Source organism: Anolis sagrei, chromosome 4 (genome assembly GCF_037176765.1).
Source record: "Anolis sagrei isolate rAnoSag1 chromosome 4, rAnoSag1.mat, whole genome shotgun sequence".
Lineage (NCBI taxonomy): Eukaryota > Metazoa > Chordata > Lepidosauria > Squamata > Dactyloidae > Anolis > Anolis sagrei.
In genome coordinates, this window is record NC_090024.1 from 199,010,040 (window position 1) to 199,035,157 (window position 25,118).

General features: G+C 38.5%; 1 protein-coding gene across 1 annotated transcript; it reads right to left on the reverse strand.

The window, feature by feature from the left end:
• Positions 1-1,569: 1,569 nt before the first annotated feature.
• On the reverse strand, positions 1,570-23,257 carry GUCA1A (guanylate cyclase activator 1A). Its single transcript, XM_060772820.2, has 4 exons — positions 20,268-23,257; positions 9,031-9,180; positions 6,172-6,262; positions 1,570-4,590 (listed from the first exon to the last, which is right to left on the reverse strand). Exons 1-4 carry the CDS (start codon positions 20,463-20,465, stop codon positions 4,433-4,435), a joined length of 597 nt encoding a protein of 198 aa, XP_060628803.1. The 5' UTR covers positions 20,466-23,257; the 3' UTR covers positions 1,570-4,432.
• Positions 23,258-25,118: the final 1,861 nt, after the last annotated feature.

Sequence of the window (25,118 nt, forward strand, 5' to 3'; positions counted from 1 at the left end):
GAGCCGGAATTAATTGGATTGGACTCATTATTCAACAATTGATTGAGTGGATCTAGCCAGGTCTAGAGCAAATCCAGGACAAGAGCCAATCCAATGTCAGAAGACTAACAAATGAATAAAGCTGGCTCTGCACTACTTTAACCACCATGGCTCAATGCAATGGATCATGGGTATTGATGAGACACCAGCAATCTTTGCCAGGGAAGGCTAAAGACCTTGTAAAACTACAATTCCCATGTATCCACAGCATTGAGCCATGCTAGAGCAGATGCAGCTTCAGCTAGTGATTCCTTTCCTTCTTCTCTTTTTTCCCTCTGATACCATAATCTAGATGTTCAGGAAGCAATTGTGAAGTTAGTTCACTCTGTGGTTGATTCTTGATAGGCGTATAAGTTTATCCCTTTTGAATGCTTCAGCTCTATAATTTGTTGAGACTGTCATGACAGATATCCTTTTAACAATGCATTTTGGAAAACTCTGGTCTAGTTACTGTGATTCAGGAACAGAAGGCAGGCAGGGCAAGTAGTGCAAAACAGAGAGAGGTGTGTGTGACATGACTTATCCATTGCCACCAAAATTGCTGTTGCTTTCATTGTCCATTATTGATTGTCACCTTTTCTCCAAAACTGAGATTCAAGACACTTAACAGAAGTTAAAGCCAAAACAAATTAAAATGTAATTAGGTTTAAAACATACAAAAGTTTATTGTTAAAATGTAATTAGGCTATCCATAAAGTTAGAACCATTTAAAATATAGCCATTAAAAAAGACCAAAAAATAGAAACAAAAACACTCTTTTAAAAACTCTCTCCCTAAGCCTGTAAAAACAGAAATATCTTCTCCTGAAAATTGAAAGAGAAGCAGTGAGCCAGCCTAACCTTCCTTGGAAGGGAGGCTCCTAGCTTCAGAGCAGCCATCAAAAATATCTATGTTTCTTGCATGAGAGGCTTTGCTATTGTTTGTCCTTATGATATGTTGAAGAATGCCCCAAAACTCTGAGTCATGCTGATCTGGATTGATGTAAATTGCACTGCAAAACATCTAGACAGAACCAGTTTTCTTCCTCTGATAATGTCATGCCACTAAGTAAAGTTAAAGGTTTTCCCCTGACAGTAAGTCCAGTTGTGTCTGGCTCTGGGGGTTGGTGCTCATCTCTATTTCAAAGCCGAAGAGCTGGCATTGTACATAGACACTTCCAAGGTCATGTGGCTGGTATAACTGCATAGAGCACTGTTACCTTCCCACCGGAGTTGTACCTATTGATCTGCTCACATTTGCATGTTTTCTAACTGCTAGGTTGGCAGAAGCTGGAGCCAACAGTGGGAGCTCATGCTGCTCCCTGGATTTGAACCTGCAACCTTTCGTTCGGTATGCAAGTTCAGCAGCTCAGCGGTTTAACCCACCGCGCCACCAGGGGCTCCACTAGTGCCACAAGTGTTGAATTAAAACTGAACTGGTCATTTGGTTGCCTTTTGTACATAGGAGCTAAGTGAGGAACAGAGGGGCTATGTTGCCCTTTGCTTCAGGCCGCAAAAATACCTTGGACAGATCTGAGAAATTCAAACAAGATAAGTAAAATACTATCTTTAATTAATCGCACTGTACAATCCAACGTATAAAACATAAAATCTTCCATTTGAAAAGAAATATATACAGAAAATCAAAGAAGAGTTTGGAAACATCTGATGTGCAATGGAAAACAGCCAAGACAATTGCTATTTACAGTTTCCATTCCTAGTTTCCAGGTGAATTAGGAGCACGGCCCCTTTCCATAACGGATTTCCATCTTCTATACCATCACTAAAAGGGTAGGTGCCCTGACCTTTATTTAATCTGACAAACCTATCTGGAAGTACATAGTATAACTAGCTGTCCGATCAGATGAATGCAATCCTACATTCCATCATCCCTGCAGTAATAAAAGTGGGCATCAAGTATTAATACAAAGTTTTTAAAAAATCAGTAGAATTCCCACAAAATATTACATCCACATGGATAACGAGCAGTGAATAACAATGCAATATGTTATCCAATTTCATCAGTGAGGCAGAGAAGGCAACTAGTCTTTGCATTTTCTAGAACACCTGCAATCAGTGTACCAAAAAGAACTTTCCCATGAAATGTTTTCAAATCTTCTAATTCAGAGTTTAAAATCTTCTATTTTCCTATCATCGACTTCCACTAATTCACCATAATAAGCCTAAAACACTTTGTTACTCTGTTGGTGAAATAATATACCAGAATTTTAGAAGTCAAATTTGTCAGTTTTACAAGTGCTTTCCTTTTCTCTCTTTCTCTCTCTTTCTGTCCCTTCCTTCTTTCCTTCCTTCCTTCCAAGAGAAGCCTTCTGTTTTCTTTTTGGTAATAGCTAGGCTAGTTGCTGATAATGATAAAACACTATGTTATCGAGTTCTCTACAACGTAATCACTTGTAAGGAAAGATTCCAGCTATTATGAAAATTGGTGGAAATTAGTGATCAAAGTGACAGGTATAACTATCTATAACATAAAGCACTTGAACCAAAATTCTCCCATTAGTCTCTTGTCAGTTGGACACCAAAGCAACTGACAAGATAATTGGGTGCCAGAAGAAACCTCGCCAAACTAACAAGGAAAGACTGCATACAGTGCTCAAAAAAATTATGCTTCTCTCTAATGGAAAGGAGATATTTGAGGAACACTTTTTGAGCCACAATATGTCACCATTGCACTTAATAGATTCTTCACGCAACATCAAGAGGCTTGTGCAGATAGTCTGATACACATTTAAAGGCACATGCTGGACACATAACAATGAAGAAAAAATAGCAAGGGTTGCTATCATTTCTATCATACTTTAACTCTGGCTTTGGGGCATATGTTCTTTACTAATGCACACGTTTACAGCATAATTTCTATAAATTGTATCCATGTTCACATGATTCTTAAGCAGTTGCTTGACAAGACTGAAAATGCTAAGACATTTAAAAAAAACATTGTTGCATCATTTATGGTTACATCTGTTACTTGAAGAATCACATTTTCCATTCACAAATATATGTTATTCCCAAACACTCATACATACAGATTTGGTTGTTTGGTGTTTTTGTGAAATGATGGATTTTCAGCCAATTCTTATAATCTTCCAACATATTAAATAGCAATTTTGATTTATTTTGTGCCAAAGACTTTCAGCCATATTGTCACATAGACGTGACCACATGTAAAACTCAACGCAAGTCAGCTTTTCAGAATCCTGCTACAAATGCTCAGAAAGTTACTCTGGCAGTGACATATAAAGCTGTTACACTGTTAGTTCTGCACATGGCTTCCATGTCTCTGAATGTCATAAGAGAGTCAGAGTCACAGTTTCCAGTTGATTAATGCACATTTGATAACCTTGTACAAGTTTTCTGAATGTTGATGTTACTTAGAGAAAAAAAACTTTCCAGCTATTTATACAATAAGGAAAAAATCAGAGATATATATAAAAAAAACCTTGTCATAAGAAGCTTATTTGCCAGAACCTTTGTTAACTGAGGTATTCCTGTATGCATTTTTAATTCCAAATTCTTGAATTCTGAAAATTTCTGCAACAAGTGAATGATAATTTCTCTGAAACATCACAACTTGCAAAATCTCACATTACTCAACACAAGACCATTCTGATCAATATTTATGCAAATTATTTTGGTTTTTTAATCTATGAAGGTAATAATGACATGTGGTTAAATTGTATTTTCCAGGCTTCCTCTTGCCAATGACAGTTCCACTACTGTCCATAACTACTTTTATGTGGGTTATTCATATATATGTCTAACATAGACCCTTTAAAAGGCTATACCACAGGCTATATATCAATTTACATCAATGAGTCTTTGGCATCTGACTTTGTGGAACCAGGTACGGGCTGTCAGGAAGTAGCTGAGGATAATGATGGGCTGTAATTGAGCGTTGAGGCTAACAGGGAGAGCAAGCGTGAGTGTTTCGTTAATGTTTTAATTTCCAGCCTACCACAATCTTCCCTTTCACCAGCGAATCACCAGAATGAGCAACATTCGGAGGCAGCCATGATGGCACAGGGATTCTTGTGGTAGCATTCAAAGAATTCCCTCAAACTCACCTCCCCCATTAATACTGCTTTTGGAGAGACTTGACAGCCAAGCATCTCCTCCCTTTTCCATTTACTTCCGGCTAGCAGAAGCACAAAAAGTTGTATTTACCTCTTAGACAACACCGAAACTTTCATAAAATGTCAGAAACAGCCATCATTCATAGTGTTCACAAGAAGCAAAACTTCTCTTAAAAAACTGTGCTTGTTATCTTTAACCTGACATTTTAAAACACCCCTCCAAAGTGTATCCCTAATTTTAATATTATTATTGCATTTTATTTAGATTTCTCTTTCTTAAAAAACAAAAAAATGAATATTCAGAAAACAAGAACAAATGGTCTATTGAGCAGCTTGTGCTGTCCCTCCTTCATCAGGATTCTTCCCGTCATTTTGAATCATTCGAACAATGTGTGTCAGGTCCAGGCTACGGGTGAGAATCTCAAGTAGAACCTCATCTTTCTGCACACCATCCATGAACTCCTCCAGAGATAGCTCACCTAAAGAAACACACACAAGAATTTTGTTTCTACAAAGCCTAAAGTAAGAAGGAGCATTTGGTTTCATGCATAATTCAGGTAATGGAAATCCAAGTAGCCATTTCTAGGTTAGGATTGAACAATGTATAGTCCTCAAATGTTATAGGACTGCAATGTTCTTCTGCCATAATCAGCATAAGCAATGGTAGAGGATGGGAGTTGCAGTCCAACAATACTTGGAGGGCCACAAGGTGTCCATGTATGTTTTAGAGCTTGTGTGCCATTTTTTTTCCAAAGTCTGAGCTTGTTTTTCAAAAATCTCAAGTATTTTGTTTAGTGTCCAATGAATTGAAAATCTGTGAATTTAAATCATGCAGTCTTTCAGATATTATTGGACTGTAAATCCATTCAGACTTGCAACCTCATCATCAAGTCCTGGCGAAGCACCCCTCTTCACTGGGCTTCTGGGATCACCTGATGTGCAGTGAGCCCATCAGTCCTCCAGATAGGGTGGAAGCATCCTAGGATGCTAAAATGACCCTGTCTGATGAGATGGTTAGCTATCATAACCAATGGTGACAAATGTGAAGAGCAGTAGCCCATCAACATAGGGGTTTGTTGAAATTTGCCCCTTCACTAGATCTTAATCCAAGATCTAATGATTAAAACTATTTAGAAAGAAATCGACCACTTCAGGTAAATGTTGACATTACTGATCATGTTTCCCTGTATGATATGATGATATATGCATGTTCAATGACTGAGTGACTACCCCTTTTTGACTGAAAATATTACAAAGCAAAAATTTTGTATAGTAATGTATATATAGACACACATATTTTTTCACCTATATCCTTGGGACATAGGTGCCCCATTTGACCATTAGTTGGTTTTTGTGTGCTCTTACCATTGTCTTAAGATTTGCATTTTAACATTGGAAAGATAAATATTTCCCACTTATGGTGCTATGATCAGAAAATATCTGCTTTAGCTATTCATAAGCATGCATTTCCTAGATGCCAACTTCAAGAAAACATATTTTGAGAAATATGGTCAGCTCATATGTTCAAAACCTATATACTCTCTTCTTCCCTCCTTTAATATTCCCCCCTCCCCCCCCCTTTTTTTGCAATCACACTTCTAAAAGTCATATTCGCATATGTGTCATACACACATAGGATGTTACAATGGTTGATCCACCTAAATAGATCTTCAGTATATCCAGTCTGACCAATTCATCATCTTTCTTTTAAATTCTGAATTTACATTCCTCTACCCAATTGCTGAATTATCATATTTGACACCTAAATTCTTCTATTCACATTGACTAAACAAATTGATTGAGCAGGACAGTTTCATTTTCCCAAAGAACCTCTCCTTTTTCCTGTTGAATTGCTGGATCTTTCATTAATTGGGATGGTTCTCAATCAACTGAAAACTGTCAATTTATTGAACTTTGTTTGGATTTCCTGTACGACACACTGATGCTATTTGGAAACCTTAGCATAAGTTTCCATGATGGAATGTAAATATTTCCCACTATCAATGACTTGAAGGCACATAAGAACAATAATTAAGATAAAACCTCAATTTTATCCTTACCATCTCCATTTATATCAATTTTATCAAACACCATGTTCGTGAATTCCTCAGCTGACATGATTTCATTGCATGGATTAATGGTGCGAATCGCCTGCAAGAAATTAAAATGGAGAACATTCAATGAGCTTATTTCAGATTAAGGCAATTTGTGTATAAAAAAACGAAGACTTCTTTTCTGAAAAACAAATCAACACATTTCTCAAGTGGCTTTTTCCAACTGGAATCAAAAACTAATTTCTGATTCTAAAATTTTAAAATCATGGCACATTATAATATATGCCACACTGTGCACCAGAGTTCAAAAGGAGCATCAACATTTCTATTCTAGATTCTGTTTTGACTTCAACAGACATTGTGGAACCAACAAAATCGTTTTCTGTCATACCAGTTGAGCATCCCTTATCCAGAATTCAGAAATCTGAAATCTCGTATACGGGCAGTTCCTGAGTTACAAACATCTGACTTACAAACTACTCATAGTTAAGAACAGGGGTGAGACAACAGGAAGTAAGAGAAATCTGCTCATCAGAAAGGAAATTAACTCCTGGAAGAGTTTTGAGAAAAAGGAGCTTCCACTTAAGCTTTATCACCAATGCTTGTTTCCACAGCAAGCCATTTTTTTCAAAATCCAATTATCACAGGGATAGAAAGTGAAGTAATCCCTTCTGAACAGGGGCACAGACAGCAAAACAAACACCATAGGGGTGTTAACCCTTCCCTATGCTACCCAAAGACACACACCCCTACTGTTAGGGCTATGCAACCGACAGTAGGCGTGGCCTGCGCCAAAAACTTACCCACTACTTTTTCGTTTGAATTTTGGAAATCTCAGAACCCTCCCAATGTGTTTCATTTTCAGCACAAGCAAGCAAAGCAAAGCCAAAAAGTCTGCCATTCCTCTTTAAATTAACGGCCTCTCACCATTAGGAGAGGGAACCAGCAGGGAGAAAGCAGAGTTCACTGAGAAAGAGACTGAGAAAGCACAGAAGTCTGGCAAATGTAGTTTGGGAAGGTGAGGAGCTCTATGCCAGAGAATTCAAAAGGCCCTGTCCTAAACTACACTTCCCAGAATTCTGCTTAGCATCAGAAAGCCCCAATCAGAATAGGGGAGAGACTTGCCCCTCCATAGCTGCAGCCAGCCAGAGTTCCAATAAACTGTTGAATCTGCAAAGAGAAGGACTGACTAAAACTTCTACTAAGTAAATCTCTGTGCTGGTCTAGGAAGAAATCCCTAAATGAAAGTTCTCATGATTAATATGAAAGACGTTCAAGTTTTGTCAAAACTTTTTTAAAAAATCCCTAAAATCAGTAGATGTATGAATATTTCTGAAAGTTGGGGGAATGATCCCCTGTTATCTTGTGTCATTGAATGGAAAATTCAAGGAGCTAGCTCCTATAGTATTTTTTAAAACTTGTTTCTAAAAAAAATTGAAAACTTCGTGGATAAGTGAAACATTCTGAAACTTGATGGGCTAACAGTGTCCTATCAATGTAGCAAGTTTCACCCCAATAACTATAAAATGAGGGAGAAAGGTGCCCCTGAAGTTTCTCCACTAGCACAATTACTATAATGAAAAAGTAACACTTTTTAAACTTTCATTATAGTAATGAAATTCTCACTAACGAGACTTTAGAAACACTTTAGAAACGAAATGTCCGTGCCCCCTAATTTTGTAATGAGTTTTGAAACAGTTTTTTCATCGATTGCGCAGCTGGAGTTACACTTTAAAATGTACCTGTTCTAAATTACATACAAATTCAGCTTAAGAATACAGAACCTATCTTATTCATAACTTGGGGACTGCCTGTATACTTATATATAAATTGATTTTATGTATAATTCAAAATGCTGGATTTGACCTATAAAGCCTTAAAGGGTCCTGGCCCAGTTTACATGTCCAAACACGTCTCCCTTTACAACCCACTACTAAGAATAAGATCTTCTGGGGTAGCCCTGCTCTCGGTCCCACCACCATCACAGACACGTTTGGTAGGGACAAGAGAGAGGACCTTCTCAGTGATTGCCCCCTGGCTATGGAACTCCCTTCTGGGCAAGATTAGGTCAGCCTCCTCTTGGGGTGGGTGGGTGGGTTGATTTTAATATGTTATCTCATTAGGTCCATATATGCAAATCAGGTTTTCCAAAATCCAAAAGTTCTAAAATCCAAAACACTTCTGGTCCCAAGCATATCAGACTGTGTATTGTCCTCTCCTAATCTTAGTTGCAGAATCCCAGCAATCCACATGGTGCATTAATAGGATTCTGGTATGGCATTGTAAAAATAATGGCCAAAATGCTATTTTTGGATGGAATGAAAAGTACTATGATATTGCCTTCAGCAAAACATCCAAGCCTTGGGAGAGATCACTACTGCTGCTTAACAGCGGAGGAAGAAGGAGAGCGGAGGAGATAAAATGAGGAGGCAATTCAGTTGATTTAAAGAAGGGATGGGGAAATACATTCCATCTACGAGTGCACTTCTATTTCCTTCCCCTCTAAGCAGAGCTAAACCAGTTTGTTAACATCTGAATTGTCTTCTTGCTCTTGCCCCTCCCTACCAGTAAGCAGCAACCTTCTTGTGGTTTGACAGGTGTGATAGTAGGAGGTTTTGGATGGGGTTCAAAAAAGGGGGGCTTAATCAAGGGATGAACATAGAACTGTGTGGGTGGAACATAATGTTCTTTCACCTAGATGTAGGACATCAGCCATAATATGGAACTGATAAACTAAAGTGCTTTTCTGACTATCATGGATGAAAAAGGTCAAGGACAGTTTCCTTCTAGGATTTTCCACTTATATTTACCAAATGCTATTAGCATAACCATTGACTAAGGAAGACTCTGAGAAAAATAACTCACCTTAATGATGTTTAGCAACTCATCTCTGTCAATGCATCCATTTCCATCCACATCATAGAGTTTGAAGTACCACCTCAGTTTCTGTTCCACTTTTCCCTTCAGGACCAAGCTTAGAGCAGCTACATACTCCATGAAGTCAATGTAACCATCCTATTGAAATAGGAACAACACTTAGGTAGGATAAATGAGCAACAGTACACTTTCTGAATGCTTTTGTATCTATCCTGCAACAAAAGGTATACATTCAATACATGAAATATATTTTATATGAAATATAAAAAAATCAGTAGGGTTTATCAAAATCAATCACACTTGCTGGAATGCACACTTGGAGACTATAACATAACAAATTCATCTGCAATGGTGGTACAATGAGAATGAAATTGCATGCTTATCTGTGGTGCCTCAGAACAAACAGATTAACAATTCATAAATCAGCTTGTGGTACTTTTATTATTTATTTAGTTTTATTACTGTATCTCTTTACATGGGAAGAAGAATTGTGTAGATGGTGGAAACGAGCCTTTTCATAGGCTCATTGATTATATTTTCTATAACCTCAATATTAGTGTGTTCCCTTGCTAATTCGCAGTTCACTTTACGCAGACTCGCTGTTCTGCAGACTTTTAAAATAAATATTAATAAAATATTTACATTACAAAAGGCCTCAGAAAGGAAGGCTGGTGTATGAGCCGGGACTCCCTCCACCAGCTCTGCTTGCCCTCCCATGACTTGGAGTGCTTGTGCAGCCACTCCTTCTCCAGGCCCATCCCGAGGGCACCTGCCTGCCTCCCTGGCCTCCGCGGACCCCAGTGGAATGGCAACCTAAGGCGCAGTGGGGAAGGTCTGCCTCCCTGGCCTGCTGCTGCCTGTGTGGCTCCAGAGGCGGGTAAGGAAGCGCGAGGGCTGGACTGTGCATACGCACTTCTTATACATATACTAAAATAATATATAAATATTACCATTAATATAGCATCCCTACTTCATGGATTTTTACTTATCGTGGGTGGTCCTGGAACGGAACACCCACGATAAGTGAGAGAACACTGTATCTCAGGACCCCCCGGTGGCGCAGTGGGTTAAACCCCTGTGCCGGCAGAACTGAAGACCCACAGGTTGCAGGTTCGAATCCGGGGAGAGGCGGATGAGCTCCCTCTATCAGCTCAAGCTCCGCATGTGGAGATATGAGAGAAGACTCCCAGAAGGATGATAAAAAAACGTCAAATCATCCGGGTGTCTCCTGGGCAATGTCCTTGCAGATGGCCAATTCTCTCACACCAGAAGCAACTTGTAGTTTCTCAAGTCGCTCCTGACACAACAAAAAAAACCTGTATCTCAAACATAAGTGTGTGTGTAACAAATCGTTCTTTTAAAAATGGATATAAGGCTAGCAGTAATACTCATAACTAGGTCTCAATGGATTTAACTGGGTCAGTGGTATCACTAGAGTTGGTGTCACCTAGTGTAGTAACTCAGCGTCACCTCCTTCCATACCACACTATGCCACAATATTGTAGTTAAAATACTAGAATCTTCAAGTATCTGTATGCCCCAGACTTCCTGTATCCTGAGATTCTGCACATGCACACAGACATGCACATACACATGTGTGCACGCACACATATGCGCGCACATAGAGCACCTCATTCCATGCTCCTGATGCTGCCCAGAGACCAGAGCACAAACAGGAGCTGCAGTGACACATAGCAAGCCCACAAAGGAACAGGGAAAGAGCAGAGAAAGATCCAAAATGTTGATTTATGTATCAGTGTTAGTACTAAGAAAAATATACAATCTCAGCAGCAGGAAATGGATCTCTCAGCAATCCAAACTGCAAATTAAGCTCATATCTAACTTTTAAAAAATCAAAGCATGTCACACAGAAGCATGTGCTTTGGTATACTGTTGAAAGTCATTTTACCTGCTGGGAGAGCCATTGAGTGTATAGCAAGTGGGGGAAAGAAGCTGAAAAGTGAAACTGGAGAGAATGTGATTTTTTGTTATCCAAAGAATGATGATGATGTCAAAGGAAGAAAAAGCAGGGAAGCACCTTTATGAATCACGGTGAAGAATCCAGTCAAGAAGAAAAGGACAGAGCTCTCCCTGTCATCCTTTAGTGAGCCAAGGGGCAAATAATGCCGGATTTAGGACAAATGAGGGTGCTTCCACACAGTGACAAAATCTGTGTTTTAAATCTAAGACAAAAAATCCTGGGACCTGACAGCAGATCCACACACAGACCTGTCAGTCCCAGGATATAGTGACCCACCATTCTCACAGCCTTCCTTTATAGCAGATCAAGTTGGAGAGCAGACCACCTGTTTATCTGTTTGAAAGCCCAATCAGCTATTTTGGTGGGTTTTAAAAGTGCACGTGTGCGGGAGAAGCCTACACAGGAGGAGGGGAAGGAAAACATATGTTTTGCATGACCGCAGGAATATACAATCATGCAAAGGTGTGCTTTCTTAGGGGGAATCGGGTTATAGGCACACCTTTTTAAAACGTGCTTTTTAGCTCTTAACCCAAACCCTTCCGCACTGGCTAAACATCATTTAGCTGCCCCCGCCCCCCCTAGCTTGGTTCCTTTTGAGTTTTACAGCATGTGTAGAAGGGCCCTAAGGCCCTGTGCTAGCTAAGTTGTGTGACCCCTTACTTGGGACCTGAAGGAGGTTGGCCCAGTAAGACTACACTCTCATAGACTATCAACTCTATCATGTCTGGAATGCCACTGAAACAGAATGACTTCAAATATAACATTGCACCACATAAGCAGAATCCAGCCTAAAAAAATCTTTGGCAAGAAGATAGGCCCCCCTGGCCAAAGGGTCCTGTGCCTAAATACACCTAAGCACAATGGTAAATCTAGCACTGTGGGCAAAGATGGCCGTTTAGCATTACTTGGCTGCTTTTCCTTCTGTCTTAGCTACTGTTCTCATCCTTGCATTTCATGTCGCCCCCTTTTATGATATCACCTGGAGGGATCTGCACCCTCCACAGCACCCCAATGACACCCCTGAATGGGGCTTACTTCCCAGTGAGTGGTTAGAGGATTTCTAATACCATGGTTCTCAAAAACTATGCTTATTGTTTGTCACAGTTCCAAAAACAGATGCTGAAAAACTGAAATTAAAACTAATTTAAAAGGTATCCAATATAAGAAATACATTTATGGAATCTACAGATCTCCTCAAGTATCATCTGAAAACTTTTCACCGTTACTAACCTTTAAAAAAAAATAGGGATTGTAGAACTTATTTATGTTTTCAGATTAAGTCTTCCACCACGAAATAGCGTATACAGGGAGACACCTAGTGAACATACCTTTTAAATTGATTTGACAGGTACTAATGTTAAACATATCTTTAAAAAAAGAAGTATCACAGTAACATTCAAAATTCATCAAGTGGTGTTATGTTAAACCTTTTTTTTTTTTTTTTTTTGCTTTATCTCTACTTGAGTCTTCACGTTTTTATTTCTGTCTTTATCTTTGCATTTAATTTTGTTTTGGTATTATATCCTTAACTCTTGTTGCTATGTTACCTAAAGAGATTGTGCCTCGGCCAGGACTTTCAAGGTGGTGTTACATATCAGGATTATTGTATGTTTGCATATAATATAAACAGACAGATATGTGGCAGCTACCTGCATGGTGCAGACTGCTCAAAATATGCAGATTTTACATGATTGGTATCACAGAAACAAAAGCATATTTGTAATTCTTCCTTTGTTTCAAATATAAACGTATATAAAAGCTGATCATGTTCACCTGCATCAACTCAACCAATTGCCCTTAAGTTCAGAAACAGCTAATCTGCTTTCTTCTATAGATGGTGTATTCTAAAACCAGATTAGGTCTTAACAATGTTGAACCCAATTACCGTTCTGGATTTCCGGTGTGTTGATTTGGTTATCAAGGTTAAGATTCAGAGAAACATGGAGGTAGTCTCATGCACTCAAAAATGCCTTTAAATTTTGTTGTTCAAGCACTAGTCCTTCTTACCAACGTTGCAGTGAAAGAGAAACACGCACACGCACACACTCTCATATATACAGGGTGGGCCAAAAGCCACCGGGGGGGGGGGGGGTCCGACATACAATTCAATATTTTTTTTCCATTTTCAATTTACAAGATCGGATTTTTCACAAGTAATGTAAATTTGTGACGTTTGTAACATTCCTCAAGTTACAAACATCTGACTTACAAATGACTCATAGTTAAGAACAGGGTGAGACAACAGCAAGTGAGAGAAGTCTACCCCTCACAAGGGAAATTCACTCTTGAAAGAGCTATCATGGGGGAAAGGTGTTTCCATTGAAGCTTTCTCACCAATCCTTGTTTTTACAACAAGCCAATTTTTTCAAAATTCAATTATCACAGAAACAGAAAGTGAGGGGCACAGACAGCAAAACAATCACCACAAGGGTGTTAACCCTTCCCTATGCTATTCAAAGGTGATATATAGATACAGTATATTTGGCTGGAGTTACACTTCAAAATGTATTTGTTCCGACTTACAAACAAATTCAATTTAAGAACAAACCTATAGAACCTATCTTGTTTGCAACTTGAGAACGTCCTGTATACTGTATATGATGCTTCAGTATTGTATATAATTTACTGTATAGGGTGCTATGGTATGCTAAATTTTTTTAAAAGGCATTATTACATATTAAAACTTGTTTATGACTTTTGGCCCATTCTAACGAAGCACAATTTTGGTTGGGCTTAAATAGTTCTCTGAATTCCAATACAAGAATGTATTTCGTGCATCCTCTTTTTTGACTGGCATGTCATTTACATTCCTTCTTGAGGGTCTTTAAAGGCATAAATTAAAACATTCATGAACAGAAACCTAAGGCTGCATTTTTTTTTCCTTTGGAATTAAATACCATTAAAATGTATGAGATTATGTCCCATTGTGGGAGGAAGGCAGGATATAAATGTAATAAGAAGCATAAATATAGAATGTATTGTCGAAGGCTTTCATGGCTGGAATCACTCAGTTCTTGTGGGTTTTTTCGGGCTATATGGCCATGTTCTAGAGGCATTTCTCCTGACGTTTCGCCTGCATCTATGGCAAGCATCCTCAGAGGTGACCTCACCTCTGAGGATGCTTGCCATAGATGCAGGCGAAACGTCAGGAGAAATGCCTCTAGAACATGGCCATATAGCCCGAAAAAACCCACAAGAACTGAGAAATAAATATAGAATGTTTATGATGATTATGTGTTTTTGGCTATGTTGTAACCTGCCTCGAGCCACAAGGAGAGGCAGGCAAGAAATAAAATTATTATTATTATGAAATATACAAATAATGTTAACATAAATATTTCTGTATCTCAGTTTGTGTGTTACTTGTGCCTCTAATTGTATTTCTGTTATCATGTATGGCTTACATTCTGTTGTTTGTCTTAACTAGAGCAGACCTGTTGAATCAGTTGGATTTAACTATGTAGTGATTCACCATGCAATAATTGATTGAATAGGTTGATTCTATGTGGGATGAACCAAGAGGTCACTGGTCATTGTTATTATGTCTGATCTTGATACTTCTTGTTAAGAAACTTGAGTTCTGCTTTAGATGAGATATTTGCTGTAGTCAGGTCCTTAGGAGCTTAAAAGATCTGGGAACTCTAAATGTCAATGGCAAAGCTGACGATTAGCTCTCCGATGTCATGAGTGGAAGATTAGATTTATTTATTTCCTCTGAATGCTAGGCAATGGAATAATTAAACTGCTGTGTCTTGCAATGGAAGCATAGTGTAAAAGTTTAATCGCAAGAAAGAATCAGTGGGCAGGCGTCACTGCATGAGGAAATATTTCCACTGAGGGAGTGGTTGTTTTCTTACACTGATTTCATCTGGTGTCAGCCATTATTAAGTCATAAGCAAAAACAGAAAACAAACTGTGATCACTGGGTTGCTGTAAGTTTTTTGGGCTGTATGGTAATGTTCCAGAAACATTCTCTCCTGATGTTTTGCCAGCATCTGTCTGTCACAACTTCTAAGGATTTTTGCTGTAGATGCAGGAAAAATGTCAGGAGAGAATGCTGCTGGAACATTACCATACAGCCCAAAAAACTTACAACAACCCAGTGATTCCGGCCATGAAAACCTTCGACAACACATTGTGATCAGCTTTCTAACACTATCAAAATTCCTATAGTAATTTCTCTCCAAATAATGGGATCATCCTATATCTGGTTATATCATTTATGTCCTATTGATTTCAGTGTTTATGTACATGTCAAGGATTCACAGGCATGGGCTGAGAAAATGATGAATGCAAGCAGAGGAGTTCTCATGCATGTTTGCTGATTCCTTAATACTTTCAATCCCAGATGATTGCTAAATTGCTCTATACACTCATGTATCACTCTTATTTGTTTTGCCAAACATTTAACCCTAAAACCCTGGGTTGACTCGTCAATGTAAGTACTGCCCCTTAACTCTTATCAAAAAAGGAACCATCCCCTTCTCTGAGTAGAGTGGAAAAAGGCAAGAACTTAGTTCATCCCAGGAGACTCTAAAAGAAGCACCAACTCATTCTACTTTTTCCACCATGGTGCTGTTTCAAGCCATTTATTGCCTAGTGGGAAAACGGCGGCTCTTTGGCACTTCCTTTCAAAGGAACTCCAAGAGTAGAAGGAAAAGGGCCTTTTTAAATGCCCAGGTGGGAAAGTGGCCAGGAGTGACTCTCTTAGAATGACCATTGACTTATCCCTGGGTCATAACAAAAGCCACCATTTTAGCCCCAAAATCTGCCCTTCACTTATACATGAAATTTATTTATATACAAATATATTTAGTAATAAAGTCCATTGCTAAAATAGCAAAGATGAAATAACCTTATATTTATGTTAAACATAACAACAAAAGGATTAAGTTTATGATTTATAGTTGATCACATTCATAAATTATAGCATCAGATTCAAATATATGTATGTCCAATTGAACTATGTGGGATTTACCTCTATGTGATGGTGTAGGCTATGGTGCAGAGGAAGGGAATCGTAAACCCCCTCTGAGTATCCCTTGACTAAGAAAACCCTATTAAATTCATAGGGGTCATCATAAATTGGCAAAAAAAATGAAGGCACACACACACAAATAAGCCTAGGTGCATATTGCATATAGGTCATTGGTTTGGTTTGTGATTATTCAATGCCAGGCCAAAGCAATACTGTACCAATTCTTACTCAGTCTGGTTTCTGTATTAATAGCTAACAGACATTATCTACCTAATGGATGTTTTGACTAGCACTTTGAATTAGATAGTCTGGTGTGCCAAATGCAATACATAGATAACTGCTCTGACAAGAAGAGAGACATGGAATGATTGTTAAGAACTGTGGTATCCACTCTCTAGCTGTTCTTTTTAGTAAAAACAGACACTATTATCAGAATAAGCAAATTATAATATGGATACAGTTTTCTATTCAATGTATACGAAAATGGAAAAGTTATCACTTTTATTTTCAAATGAAATGCTATTCAGGAAAGGAGAAATACGTTTAATAAAATTGTTCTGGTCAAATATTTCTGGAGTGATTTTAAAGAAGGAAATATCAATGGAAACACCAAAATGTAGATGCGATTATGATATTCTCATAGGCAAAAAGTTAATAGATAAACCTAGTAAGAGTTCACTCATTGAATCAGCCGATGAAGGTGCAAACCACAAATTCAATTAGTCTACTCCAACTGGGATTAGCAACTGGATTTTGGCCATACTTAGAAAAATACAGTAATACTTTCACAGTTGCTTTTGATGGATATAAAAGCAGTTACTAAAATGGACAAACTTTTTAAAAGAGGGTTTTTTAATTGGTGCAGCAGAGACTCGTGTGATTTTTTTGCTTCATTTATATTCTACCTTTCTCCCAGCGCTGAATCCAAGGCAGAATACATTTTAAAAGTGTGTTCAAAAGGTAACCAACAATGAAACTAAACTGCTATTTTAAAAACACAAATTAAATATGACATTAAAATGTAATAAAACGAAAACTCTACACTTCTCGTTAAATGCTCTAATTGCTGCCACATTCTAAAAACCAAATGACTTCTTGAACAGAAAAGTCTTTACCTGCCCATGGAAAAAACAGTTTATAATTATAAGATCTGTACACAAGGTAATCTGTAAGCCTTTTTTCTAGTGTGAACAGTCATTACAATTGCTTTTGGTTTGCATTGCACTGCTTTTGCTTTTAATTAAAAGCAGTTAAATACGTTCTCTTGGTTGCAAAATAAAGAAGATATCTCATTAAATGATAGTATCTGCAGTTTTTTTTTCTTTTGTGGTTGTTTAAAGAAAAATATTGGGATAGTTGCCAATATGGAAAACTCAATTTTTAATGGAAGGCAAATGGAACACAATGTTGTGTTCCCTGGAGCATTCCGCCATTTTAGAAATTTGGAACATCTGGTTTTCTTGATGAAGAACATAGTGGATCTGGGATGACACCTTTGAGCCTGAAGTACATAATTTCATTGCATTCAAGTTATGAATATACTATTAAATGAAAATCATGCCATCCTACTTTTGTTGTTGAACTACATCTCCTAACATTTCTCACTACCAGTTCACTGGAACTGCATGGAGCTATGGTTCAAAATCTGGAGGGTCACTTGATTCTCAACCCTGGTCCATAAACTAGTGGTTTTTCAGCTTTTGAATGTTATCCAAAATACCTGGAGGACCAAATATTTGGGACCATTATTATAGATCTCTGTGGTATGAAAATACTAAAATCCCCTTTTTATTTTCATTAAGCTATTTAAAGGATTTTCATTATTCTGAGGGGATGGAAAGAGGGAGATGTGAGGGTTTTTTAGGTTTGAAGTGAAACATTAAATGCTTTGTGATATGTTCCAACTGTTTTTGTGACTCTAAGGAGTTAATTGCATGAGGCAGGTAAAGTAGAAGTCCAGCATCGGAATATAGCCCCTGTTTGCAGCTTACTGCATGATGCCATTGCTATTCTGTTGATAATCTCCTTTTATGCTCACGATATGCCATTTAAAAGTTCAATTGCACTTTTATTCTGATTCTGGGTGGTCTGGGTGAGATCTAGTGGGCACACTGGGGAAATGAACAATCAGAGGCGGCTCAACCCATTACGCAAAGTAAGCATTCGCGGTATAGTTGATTTTGCCCAGGGGCGCTCTTGGGGGAAAATAGACCTTGACATATGCGAGTTGTAGTTACTGGGATGTATAGTTCACCTGTAATCAAAGAGCATTCTGAACTCCACCAATGATGGAATTGAACCAAATATGGCGCACAGACTCCCACGACCAACAGAAAATATATATCAGTGATTGGTTGGGGGGGGGGGGGCAAAATACTGTTTGCTTACCGTTGAAAATTACCTAGGGCCGCCTCTGTGAACAATGATGGCAATTCTGAGCTCCAAAGACTGGCCCTTTCCTCTGAAGCCACTGACTAGAGTTTTGGGGCAGATAAGCAAGTGTTAGACCTGCATGGGGCTGCATGTCCTAAAGACCCCTCATAATTCAGATTAAAGTTGGAGGGAAGAGTGCTATTAACAATGCTATAGTGCTACCATGCTATAATACCATGGTATGCTATATTTGTGTTAGTTCCAAACAATGAAATGAGGCAGGGGCAATGTCTTGGGAGAGGGAATGGGTGGGCAATCTAAAATGCTGTGTTCGGCATAGTCTTCATGCACACAGACACTGCAATCCTGCAATGGTTCTGAAGGAGCAGTAAGAGAAAAAGCAATAACACTTGGAGATTGTTTTTTAAGATATCACTGTTGAAGGAGGAGAGGAAGCACAATAAATTTCTAAGTTTTGAGTATTTTCTTGCCATGTGGCATTGAGGAATATGCTTTCTGGAAACACAAACAACAAAATATTGGCGCATAGAATTGGTCACTGTTATGCAGAGTTCTGTTACGTCTGATAACTGGTCCACTATCATTGTGAAAGCTTTCAGGAAAAGGGTATTTTTCAGCCAACAATGCTATCACCATAAATAGATAGCTAGTGTACCATCAAGTGCTGAGCTGGCTTTCTGCAACCAGAAGAGGGCATTTCCCCTGAAGACAAAAAGTTTCCACTGACATGTTTATGGGACAATCTCAGTTTCTAAGCTAACTGCAGGAGACAATAAGTTGGGTGCATACGTGTGCTAAAAATACCCAGACGTCTTTCAGAATTTACTATTCTAATGAAATAATCTTGAAGACCAGCCATGATTAATAATTCTGCATTTAATCTGCATGAATATATTTTAATAACTCATTGTCAGCAATTTGCCAATGCAAGAATTTCATTAAAAATAATGAATTAAAACTAAAAACTCACTGAAAAGATTTTGGGATAGTTCAATCTCACTTGACAACCAAAGGTATGTCAGGGTAAGCCATTCTAGAACACAGCCGAGAGGAGGATAAAGGTGCTCTTTTGATATCAACAAATCAATTCTAAATTTAAACTCTTGTTACTTAAAAGTAGAATTTGATCCTACAATCCCACATCTAGAAAATCCTCATAATCCTTGCAGGCCTTTTTGTCCTGAAAGGTCCTTACAGGGTTCTGAATCTGGCTCATCACCACTTCAGTTATTATGAAGTAATCCTAAACAGGATAGCAAAGCCATAAATGCAGAATGTTATGTACTCTCAACATTTCAGGGCATGTGTGACCAAGACACATCAGACTGCGGTCAAAATAGTTTCAGAGTCCTGCAAATAAACATGATTTGTGTTCATTTGGAAAACAGGCTATTGTAATTAGAAATCAGCGCAAACAAAGAAAAACATCACACAAGAGAGAGATTGAAGTAAGCAATCCTGATGTTTTTCAGTATATGTATTATGAGATTTCATTTTCTTTATTAACCATTAATAAATTTAACAAAGAAGATTTGGAGAACTGTGAACATATTTTTAAAGCTCTACTTATAAATCAGAAAAATGAAATGAACACCCTATCCATTGTAACCAAAATATTTCTGAAATGAGGCATTTTGCTTTAAATGTACAGTACATACAGAGCATACAGATTTAGAACAGAACACTGAAAATATGTACACAATGCCAGCAACTTAGAATTAAAGAATTATTCTAACTTATTTTCACAGAAGTGAATTTTATTGTGTCAAGTAGAAAATGTAAAGAAAAAGACTTTTGCATTATTAATTTGTATAAGACAGACATACTTATGCATATATCTTATTATAATATCTACTTCTTTTGGATGCTTACCTTATTAAAGTCAAATGTCTCAAACATTTGCTCAATATATTCATTTGATGCAGGTGTCAGGTTTTTCAGTCCAAAAAACTGCTTGAATTCATGCAAAGTTAGTTGTCCTGAGGGACATTCTGTCATGAACTTCTTGTACCACTGGTGGCATTCTGTGGCACTTAGTTCCTCAACAGATTTTCCATCCATGTTCCCCATCTTAAAACAAAAGAGGTGGGCCTGCTTCTCAAGAACAACCAAGGTCTGCTGCGAGTTCCCCCTCTTTCAAATGAAAACAGGCAGAATCTTTACAACACAAAGGCAAGTGGCCAACTTCCTAAGGCTTGCTGAATATCATCTATTGGGGGAAGCTGGCAAAAGGCTTCCTGGGAAAATGTCCCTCACTCTCTTGAGTTTTAAAATTGCAGAAGCCTGTTCAAAGACGCTCCTGATGTTTTAAGTACTCACTAAATCCTTCTTCATCCAATGAGAAGAGAGTCCTGTGATGGGATCCCAAAAGGAGCATGGGAAGGTCAGTGCAAAAATAGAAACGTGGTAAAATGGGAAAGAGTTTTGCAGATAAATAGGCGTCAGCAGGAGATTAAAATGGCAAGCTTTACCTGAAGGCTGCACTAAGCTTCTAATCCACTTCACTTTTGATTCTGTTTGCGTAACAGACTAGCGGGAAAGGAAATATTTCTTTTGTCTTTTCCTTGATTCTTAAATCACCATGTGGAATCACAGGGTAGGAAGGGCCAAAAGCTTGTCGTCAGTCATCAGCTGAGAAACAGAAGAACTAATCCCCCAATAGGCTTCACTGGTCAATGTACACAAAATTGTTCCTTACAATACAGATCTTGTAGAAACATAAAATTCTACCAAGTCCAAAGGTAGATATGACCAAACAGTGAATAAGCCAAGATAAGATGCAAACAGTAAATTTACAAGGTTAGGATTACAAACAATGATCAGAAATTTCTTTGGCAGCACAAGGTATTCTATATTCAACTAGAAAGAATCAATTCATGGAAGAAAAATGCACTGAAAAGGGAAATCCAAATATTGAACTTCCTTATGACAGACTGCTTCTTATATGGTCAAGAAGTACATCGCAGCAATAATTAATACCAAGGAAGCCATAAGCATCTGCCCTTGTCCCATATCCCTTAGTCCAAAGTGTGTGGGTTACAACCCCAATTTACCAGTATTTGGTATACCAATTCTAGAAAGCCCTATCACATTATTAAAAATGAAAGGAAGAAAGGTGTAAAATGAAGAAGATACTGCAGTTAAATTATTTTACCTCCTAATTTGGTTGCGCTTTTCATTTCAGATTTTTTAAAAAATGGCTGAAGTAGTTTTCTATGGTTCTGCGTGTTATGATTTCTACCACTTTCATTATCATGGTTCAGATGTAAGGAATTATTTTTAACTTGAAGGACTAACAGCGCATCTACACTGAATAGTAAATCTGGGACCAGGCCAGAGCAGAATGCTCTGGACCGATTCCAAAAGTGGACCAATGCACCCTCCTGAACCCATGGTGGCAGCAAGTTGGAGTCTACACAAACAAGACAGACTGAACCCACATTGGTCCTATTGGACTGTCACCTCACTGATGCTGTAGAGTTCCATGTAAGGTCCTGTCCATTGTGGGCATGCCATGCTGGTATCAGCAGACATGTCTATGTGACCAGAAAGAAGAGGGGAGCTAATCTCCCACCTTTGTCCATGGGCACAATCATTAATGTCGATATATAGTACCCACAAGAGCCATGAGCTCTCAGAAGCTCTGCACTTGACTGGGAGTGGTGATGGTGGGGAGTTGGATTTGATGACTTTTGTGGTTTTTTCCAACTCTATGATTCTATGTTCTATGACATAAGAAGAATGTGACATAAGGACTCTTCGTGAGTGCAGAGGAAAAAGGATGGGGGTGATTCCCTACGTGGACAGCGATCTGTCCACTGCATTAAAGCTGCAGGTCACTCTTGAAATTCAGAGAAATTCTGGAGCACCCCCTGAATTTTCATAATGAGGAGCTAAACCAGATTAAACCGGTTTACCAGGCAATAATTACTGGAAGTGGAGAAACATCATAGGGACAACCAGGCATGAACTCAGTATGAGTCCCGGTTATAATGCTTGTGTGGATGAGATCTGAGTTTCCATACAACCTGAGGAAGAGGGGAACTAAAGATGAAATTGAGGAATTCATGTTATCATTGGAATTTTACTTCAGACAAGAAATCCCCATTGTTTAGGGATGGAGTAGTACCTCACCAAACTACAAATCCTAGGATTCATAGAATAGAGCCATAACTATGCAGTATGAAACTATACATTTCCTTTCTCCATCAACTCAAGAACAATGAACCATCACTCTTCTACACAGCAGCTTGGATCTTCCCCAATCCACTGAATATCTGTCATCTTTCAGGAGTGCTTTGACTGTGTGCACCTGCATTGCAGTGGATTAGACCGGATGGCCCTTATGGTCTCTTCCAGCTCCATGATCTTCTGATTCTCTGAATAGGTCTAGATACGTAGCTGCACTGGCTCATCTGGAACATGATATGTGGTGGATTATTTTACATAAACCCTTGTGACAAAATATGATTCTTTCAGCGTTCCGCTTCTGTTATATGTATACCTGCTTCCATTTTTTTCTCAGCATTTCTACAACAGTTTTGTTCTGTATCATTCGCCATAATTTCTTTCCCTTAGTTGACTTCTTAAACTATTTTTGTCTGATAAAGAAGCCATGGGCTTCAAAAGCTAGCATGTGACATTTATCTTAGCCAACTAATGGTAGTTGGGATATTGTTGCAAAGCCAACAAACCATCCTTGCATTTTAGTTTATCAATTCAATTGTTTGTTTTCTCCAGAATGTTTCCCCATTTCAGTCAGGTTCAGGTACATTTTACTGAAGATATAAACTATATTCGAATCATAGTAGAACATTAGCAGTTTCAACAGTAAACTGTTTTTTGGCAAACTATACTCTCATACTTCATCTTTAAAATAAAAAACTAAAAATTGATTTTTGTCTTACACATTTGTGCTCCCTAGTCTTTTATTTTTTCCATTATTACATTATTGTCATTTATGGCCACTAATATATTCATGGTGTCATGGTAAAATGCTATCCTAGCACTATCCCCACTGAATGCAAAGCACCTACCCCACCCCCACCCCTATTCCATAGATCTTTTAGTGGATCCTACAAAAAATATGTGATTCAGTGAATGAGAAGTTGCTCCCACCTCTGTCATGATGTCATTGAGTGGCCAGAGCTAATCTACATATGATACTGTGTTGTGATTTCCCACTCCACTCCAAACTTGAATCTCGGATTGGCTCTTATAGCAGCTGTGTCATAGAAAAGTGCAAATCAGATCAAGGAGTCGGATGCAGTAGAGAGCAGGTCAGTTCTTGGCACACTTCTACAAGCTGTTATCAATGGATTAAGGACAAAGAGGAAACACCTAGTTATAGCTGAGGAATTACTGTGTCCTCGGGACAGCCACTACGTTGTTAGAGGATTTCAAGAGATTCCCTCCAATCTGTGAGGACCCAGTCCTTGTTGAAATTTATCACATGGTTATCCTGACCTAAGTTTGACTTTTGCTAGGAACTACTCTACATGTATACCCAATGATTCCACTTCCCTCTTACACTGCCACTCCTGTCATATCAAAGCTCACTCTGGCAGATTATTATATATTAATGTATTTTATTCACCTTTTCTGATCGTTAACAATTTTAACATACTTTTCCAGTGTACAACAAAACATGGATCCCAACTCCTAGACTCTCCCAGCCAACATAGTTTTGGGGATTCTGGGAGGGGAGTTTCCCAAACTTGCTGCTTACTTTGTTACAAATCAATTGGAGTATAGTCTCCAGATCAAGTCTACACTGTATTCTGGTTTGGTCACCTGGAATACCGCATCCAGTTCTGGGCACCACAGTTCAAGGGCAATTATAAGTTGAAATGTGTTCAAAGGACAGTGACCAAGTTGGCAAAAGGTCTGGAAACCAAGCCCTATGAAAAAGGACTTAAAGACAAGCCTTATTCAGCCTGATCACATTAAGAAATTTTCCCATCATAATACACTTCAGCCTTTTTTCAAGCATGGAGAGCTCATCACATGAGTTAAATTACTTCCGGCTGTCATGCGTAGCCCTCCTTGGTTGAAAAGAGGCAGAAGTGTCCTGAAAGGAGGGAACTCTGGCAACTCACCTCATTACATTGAGAAATTTCCCCTTCATAGGTCACTTCAGCCTCTTTTCAAGCATGGAGAAACATGGAGCTTATCACATATTCGGGGGTTGAAAAGAGGCAGAAATGTCTTGAAGGAAGGGAATTCTGAAGACGGGCCAGCAATCATGTTCAGAGCTTCTACCTCTTATTGTGCTTCACTCCCATGGTGCCAACTTAAAAACAGGTGGGATGGGAACCATCAAAGTTTCCCATCTTGTTTCATTGTCTAACCATCAGCAGTCTCTTGTATCATATGGGACTTGGTGCAGAACAATATTATTCTATGTAAACAAATTGTGTTAACCTGGAGCACTGTCTCTTGTATCATATTGGGTTTGGAAAAGAACAATGTTATCTCATGGAAAGAAGTGGTTTTAAACTGGTATCAGTCTCCTTTAATGTAAGGGCAGGGCAAGGGATCTCTTGACCTTTGGATGCTGTTGTTGTTTCTACAAATTAAAAAAATACTGACCATGTGATGAATGTAAAATGAATGTATTGCCAGCTCTTAGGTTTCCACGTGGGAGTGTGATGGGAAGGCAGAACTCAAAATGGGACTGTTGACAATATAAGAGGGGCAGTTCTCTATGCCAAAAGGGCGGAC